Raw genomic sequence first — 7,311 nt, 5'->3', positions numbered from 1 at the left:
ATATATCAGTTGAAATGAACATTATTTCTAGTGATACCTTTCCGAACGGTTTAACGGCTACAAAGATCTAAAAAGATGTTTGCTAACAGAGTGGGATTATTTAAATTCATGCTATGTTAGGGTTCATTAGGATAGACTGATAGATAGCTAACCAAAGTACACATAATGCATACTGATATAAAGTCAAATCAAGTCAAGTCAGATTTATTTGTATAGCGCTTTTTACAACTGTTGTCGTCACAAAGCAGCTTTACATAATAAAGTGTATGATCATCATGCCTACCCTAACAACTATCTGCAAGACTCCAAAGGAAAGGAGAGAAAACTTTCTCTAAATTCACACTCAGATCCTCTCTACCTCGACTGCAGTGACCATCAGAACAGCTCTCTTTATTCATTAGGTGCTGTGAAATGACATGTGAAAAGTCATCACTAGCCAGGGAGGAATGACGAATGACATTTTACCTGAAGGGTGCCTCCCTGAGCTAAAGTTTGCTTTTAGCCTAGTACCTGCTCACGTTCCTGGCTTTAGCTTCCTGGCTCATTGAATTTGAGCTGCTGCTCTGAAAAACAGCAGAGCAGGCAGACTGGCACAGTCTGCTCCAATTTGCAGAGTCTGGCAGTAATGCAACTCTTTAGGAAAGAATTTCGCAGAAAATCTGTGCATCAGAATAGGGTTAAATGCTAAGGCCTGGCAAGCACACCACACTATAGAAATAAGAGTCTTGGGCAAGACTCCATTCTTCTACATATGTAATATATTTCAAATGCAAGTCAGCCAAATGCTGTTAATGCAATGCAATAGTGGCTGTTGCATTTTACTGATTCAGTTTTAGAAGTTTCACTAGTGGGTGGGGTGTATGTAATATTTGGGGGTGTAAATAAAGTGAACCAAGACTGTTATATAACAGTCTTGGGGTTTTGCAATTGTCCTGTATTCAAAGGTGTCAAAAGTACTCACATTCATTACTCAGGTATTGAGGCTCTGTTTCGGTGTGCAGCATTTATTTTTTAAATTAGGAGACAGTAGTGTTGAAAGGTTTAAGGTAAAATACATTTGCAATCTGTGATACTTGCCATGGGGGGTTTACTTGTATTTGTTAAAAGATTGAAATACAAAAGTAATCTGGCTTAAATGATCTTTATCTGGCTTAAACATCTTTAAATGTATGCATTTTAGAAATCGTCATCTTTCATACACTTAACAGGAATTTTTACCATGGTAGTCCAAGTTTTTGCATGCCATGTGCTGATCTTATCATCACTCAGATCTTTCCCCCCTACTATCATGACCCAAAGTCAAGGTCAGCTGGTCCTCCTCCTTGTGTTTACTGCTTATCTGTATCATGATGTTCATTTACCTGGGTGCATTTTTTTAATTTGAATATTTTTTCCAGGTAAAGTAGCACTGAATAAATACAGCACCAATTAAAACTGTGGAACTTTGGTGCTAAATAGATCCATTTTATATTGTATAAAGAACCATCCTACAAAAGGTTTCCTTGTAAACGAAGAACCATTTACAAAGAAATGTTTAGGCATTCAAATGGTTCTTTGCATCCTGGTTGTTATCCTGGTATCTATTTATACTTAAAATTTTGTGCTTTACATGTAACATTCTAGGAACATTGATTATGTTTGTCTGAGTAACATAAACAATAATCATAAACTCTGGAAGGAAGCCTGGGGCCTTTACTCTCAGCCTGACTCAGTCTGCTCTATATTTTTCTATAGTCTTTTCATTCTGTCATTTCTCTATACTGATTCTCAACCCAGTCCTCACTTTGTGATGTTTTTCTGTCATCTCAATATCTCATATGTTGTTGTTGAATTATATCTATTCGAGATTATCTTATTAATGTAGAATAAAAAAGGCCTAAAACAGGATAATCTATACTTGTTCTGACTGAAGGCCTTTCTACACCACACACCCAAGGCCATTTCTGATAATTTGGAAAACATCATCCTAGTTTGGAATCAGCAACTCATTCAGTTACATTTGTTTGCCTGCAAGAATCAGGAAAAACAGTAAAAATATGGTTTTGATGTGAATTTTTTTATAAACCTACATTGAAAAAAAAAATCAAAAAGTACACAATTGGCGTCCTCTAGTGGTGTGATAATGAAAGATCAGAACAATCACAATAGCTATTTTTTTCATGGTTCATTTCTTTTCAATCTCTATCTTGTATGAAAATGCTTTCTAATACATGACCTTGGTAGAATTAGACCAACTGAAAATGATAAGCTACTAAATGTCAAGTACTGTCAAGGTGTAATTTCTGGTTAGTGGCATGTTTACCACAGGATGGAGACAAAAATCCAAATTTAACATCCAATGAACAATCCAAGGAAACAGTGTCAGGGAAATAAAAAAAATTAAGCTTCACATTCATCTCAAATCAAGATATACAAGGTTTTTATTACTTGTACACAATGAGCATTCATATATATAAAACATATTGTAAATATATATATTTATGTCAGAAATCAAAACTACTTAACATAATAAATACATAACCATACATAAACAATGCTATTCAATTTAACATTATTCGGATAGGACACTAAATGTTGCTTTGTATGTTATCTGCTTACCTTTTACATACATAAATATTTAAATTACATAACTTTACCCACACTCTGCCATTAATCTCAACCCAAAACCTAAACATAACCCTTACTCTGGTCCTAAACTTAGCCCTGGCCCCAATCCTAATGCTTACCCTGACACTGATAATATATTGATAATCACCTGAATTTTATCAAAAAGTCTACAGACAATATATAGGGGCCTAAGTGTACTATATAAAAAAACAAGGCCTGATTTTCTTATAAAGCAGTATGAACAGTAGATGAGAGTATTTGTCTCAATTAAAGATAAACGTTTTCTCATTTAGGAAAAAATACAACATTGACTTTTTGACTCATCCTTCTGTCCTGTAAGCATTTCCTAAACAGCCGTTGTATGTCTTTGGTTCTAAAGCAGTATATGAGCGGGTTAACTAGTGGTGGCATCAGCAAATAGAACATAGAAAATACCAGTCTCTGATCAACTGTCATTTTTAAGTTGGGTATGTAAGGAGTTGCATAGACAAAGAAGCGAGGTGTGTAATAAAGGCTAATGAGGCACAACTGTGTTGTACAAGTGGAAAAGGCTCTCATTCTGCCTTGAATGTTTGCAATCTTAATTACAGTAACCACAATGCACACGTAGGAGAAAATGATAAAGGAGAACGGTACAATGAGAACAAACATGGCTAATGAGAACTGTACTTGATAAGCAGCTCGGATATCAGTGCAGGCGAGATTATTCATAGACATGGTATCACAAAAGCAATTAATGATCTGATTGGGCCCACAGAAAGGCATTTGTGCAGTCATTGAAGCAGAAATACTAGGGGATATGAAGGCTGACACCCAGGAAAACCCTGACAAGAGGCCCATGATTTGGTTGGTCATCAGTACAGGGTATCTGAGTGGAAAGCAGATAGCCAGATAACGATCTAGAGCCATTATCATCATAATAAGAGAATTCAATGTACCAAAATAGTGAATGAATACCCTCTGCATCAGACAGAGCTGGAAAGAAATGGAGCCATTGTTGAACCAGTAGCGAGAGATCAGCTTAGGGAGGGCTACAGTACAGAATCCTACATCAGACACAGCCAAATTCAACATAATGATGTACATGGGCTTATGGAGGCTTGTTTCAAATGCAAACAGCATCATAAAGGCACAATTACCTGCCAATACAGTAACATAGACACTGAGGAAAAAGGCAGCCACGAGGCTGTTGTATTCTGGTTGAAGTCCTGGGAAACCCACAATGAAAAACTCTGTTACAACAGTGGGGATCGTCTGGTTGTTCTCTGACATACTAAAAACATAAAAAAGACAAGTAAAATTCACAACATTTTTTTGGGGGGGGATTCATTGTTTGATTATAACGTGTTTAAACGTGTTTATAACGTGTTTAATTGCTATAAACTGAACAAAATGATGACTACAGACTTATAAATTAAATAAATAAAATATTTATAATAAAAAAAAATAAGTTAATAAGTTAAAGTTAATAATTCAAATATTGGATGAGCTGCCTCAGAGCTGCAAGGGAAAAAGTTATAGTTACACATCTAAAAGCAACTAGACTAACTTAGTGACCACTATTTAAGAACAGGTGACTACATTTGTTTTGCCGATGCACATTGCAAATACAGTTAGTACAGTTTACTAAAGAAAGGTCTAGATAAGTTCTATATGTGTTTATTTTATATGTAAAGAGGAAGCAACAAGCCTACCTCTCTCTCTAAATGACTCTCTGAAACTCTCATTACTCTCAGCCTCACCACTCTCTTTTATAGACTGATAGAATGTGCTAAAGCCCCACTGAGATTCCAGCTGACAACTGGATGATGTCATAGTAATTCAGTTCTTGAACCAGTAGCTACGTTATTAAATTGTTTCACAGTAAAATCCACATACTTTATCCCTCATTTTATTTGAAGTGTGAAAATGGTCACAGCTGCAGATTCCCCACAGTTTATAAGAAACAAGAAAAACAAGAGCTGATAACCTCATTAGGAAATGCAGCTCATTTTGAAGATGTGACTAGCAAGACTCAAACATCATAAAGCCTATTCTAATATATGATAACAAGGATATCATTGTGGTGAGAAGGATGTCACTTATATCCATAAATACATTTTCAATATATATTTACACAAAATATACATAAACAAGAGGTCCCCATGTAGTTTTACAGGGTAGTGCAGAGAGAAGACTACAAGTTGCTACAAGGCAAGAGGTTTGTTGCCTATGATGGATTCCTCAGAACCCATCACTCTCTAAAGGGGCCTTGAGGTTGAACGGCAGTGCACCTGCCACCTTCCAGAGTGTGATGTACCCTGTATAGATACTGTCTATGGTCCATTACTTTACAGAACTAAAGAATTGACATTATCAATTATGAGATGCAATAACACAGACCCAATATGGAAAGAAGTATTTTCCTTTGTTATTACTGTTTGCATGTCATGCTGTATCTGGCTATTTAAAGATGTAAGAGTTAAGAAACCATGTGGAAACAGTTCTAGTGAGCATTTCAGCAGAACCTTTAGTTTTTGGGGTACTAACTTGTGTAATATGATATTAATATTTTATGTACTTTTAATATGTAGTATTACCATTACAATTGCTTATATATGATTTAGTGACAATAAGGCAATTAACATTTAAGTTTAATATATGAACAATTTATTACCATAGTGTTACCATTACCTATTTACTACAGTATAAGAATGTGCTATAAGGAGTGCTACCTCCAATATTGTTCACAATGGCTGAGGGTTGCCATTCCAAACAAGCTAGAATGAAAACCTGCTGCCACATTTAGCTGTTTGCAAATAAGATTGAACACCCCTGATTTCACCTATTAATGTTTTCTTAATTCTGAATCCAAGCTGGTGGATTGTGATTCTAAGGGAGAACACAGAAAGTGGTAAAGTGATCAGAAATAGATTAAGAAATAGATCAGAAATAGATTAAAATGAAGTTTCAGACGTACATTACGGACTTTCCTGCATCATTGAGGAATGGTTGAGCCCAGCAGTGTTGTATCACGCCATGCAGCTGGCCAATTCCTTCTTGGCTTACCACATGGACAGGACAGGACAGTTGGGGAAGTCAAAGGGTAGTGTAGTGTGTCTGATCACTTTATTCCTCTCACATGCTCCCGCACACCCAGCATGGAGCTTCTGATGATCAAAAGTCATCCTTTCCACCTGTTCTGGAATTTACTCAGTGTCAGTGTCATTTATATTTCACCACAGGTGGACACGGACACTTTTAGAATTCCAGATTCATCACCAGCTTCCGGTCTAAGACTACATTACTGGACTGAAGTTCCCATTCATCAATAAAACTACCACATAGCAACAATTCTTTCAGTCTTTTAGGTAGTATTTGGAAAAAAGAGAATAGGCGACAATACTTTGCCAAACCCCGTGAGGAGACACAAAGTCACTGGGCAGGTTGTGACTGAATGGACTAAAGTGGGCTGTGGTTGCAGGCTGAAAACGGGATGACTGAATCATCTTAGTAAACGGCTCTGATGAGCAACACAGTTGCCTTATTATAAGGAGCCAAAACACAGTCAACTACAATACCTTTAAAGCAGTCCCCCACATCAGGCCAGCCAATCATACGCAAGGAAAGAGGGACAGAGACAGAACACACCACAGACAAAAAGACACTAGATGTAACAACCTATGTATTCTGACACATCTCTCTGAGATTTTCAATTGTGAGACCTTTTTAGCCCTTTGTTTTTGCCGTGTGGTGCTCCCTCATTTCTTCTAAATTCACCAACCAATGTATAGTTTTATGCAAAAGAGTTAAACTAAAAAGTAAGTGAACAAATCCTTTACAAGAAGAAAGTAACATTATACAAGCCATTACTTTTGTACGCTCCGCATTTATTTAACAATATTTTACAATAATTATGCTTTAGTATATACAGAAATTGCGTTCCACACAACCAAGTTTGTGCCAAACACATCCTGGTATTTGATGCAACTGATTTTTACCTCTGACAGCAAAGGAGCCTCAACATATTAACATTTCTCAACCATATTTTAGTGTCACTTTTTGGCATATGAATCCTTCTGTTTACAAACATAATTGCATTAAATGTGGTTTTATATAGACTGATCCAAAGATAAAAGCAGTCCTTCAATCCATCTTCCTATCTGCTTCTTATATAAATAAAATATCCCCTGGCATTCCCCCAGACAAGGTATCCAACCCCTTATCTTGCATTTGCACTAGAATTGTCAAATAGAACTGCAGAATAATCAAATGAATTGAGGTGTAAAGTTGGCAGGGAGTTTATTGAAGAATGGACAGTATTAGACTTGCACCACACACAGCATTATATAATGCTATTTGTGGTGTAAGCCTAACATGCAGATCTCTTAAGAATGCAGACTGCTGCAACTTTACTCCATTGTCAGTCTCAGGCACTAAACTCTATAGCTCCTTTAAAGTGATTGTTGGTTTCTTTAAGGCTTAGCTCATAAATCTTGCTCTGATGCTTGCAAGAGAGCTTTAAGGGATAGCATTGTTAAGAGGTTAGCATAGTTTACCAAAGCCAGGGAATCAAGAGAAAAACTGCTGGTGGTAGAGGGGGACGTTTAATGGGCCTTGACCTGCTTAAAAAATCAGCATTTTTCAGCTGTCAGACATATGCTAGCAAAATATTCAAACGTGTTTTTAAGAGGAGCTGGGAACCCTCCATGGCACAACAACGAG

At 36.6% G+C, this 7,311-nt stretch overlaps 1 protein-coding gene across 1 annotated transcript; it reads right to left on the bottom strand.

The window, feature by feature from the left end:
- Positions 1–2,892: 2,892 nt before the first annotated feature.
- On the bottom strand, positions 2,893–3,879 carry LOC140536911 (olfactory receptor 6Y1-like). The gene has a single exon (XM_072658986.1). It carries the CDS (start codon positions 3,877–3,879, stop codon positions 2,893–2,895), a length of 987 nt encoding a protein of 328 aa, XP_072515087.1.
- Between the last annotated feature and the right edge of the window lie 3,432 nt (positions 3,880–7,311).

This window comes from Salminus brasiliensis, chromosome 16 (genome assembly GCF_030463535.1).
Source record: "Salminus brasiliensis chromosome 16, fSalBra1.hap2, whole genome shotgun sequence".
Lineage (NCBI taxonomy): Eukaryota > Metazoa > Chordata > Actinopteri > Characiformes > Bryconidae > Salminus > Salminus brasiliensis.
The sequence above is the reverse complement of the archived record's forward strand: the minus strand, read 5'-3'. Positions and strand labels throughout refer to the sequence as shown.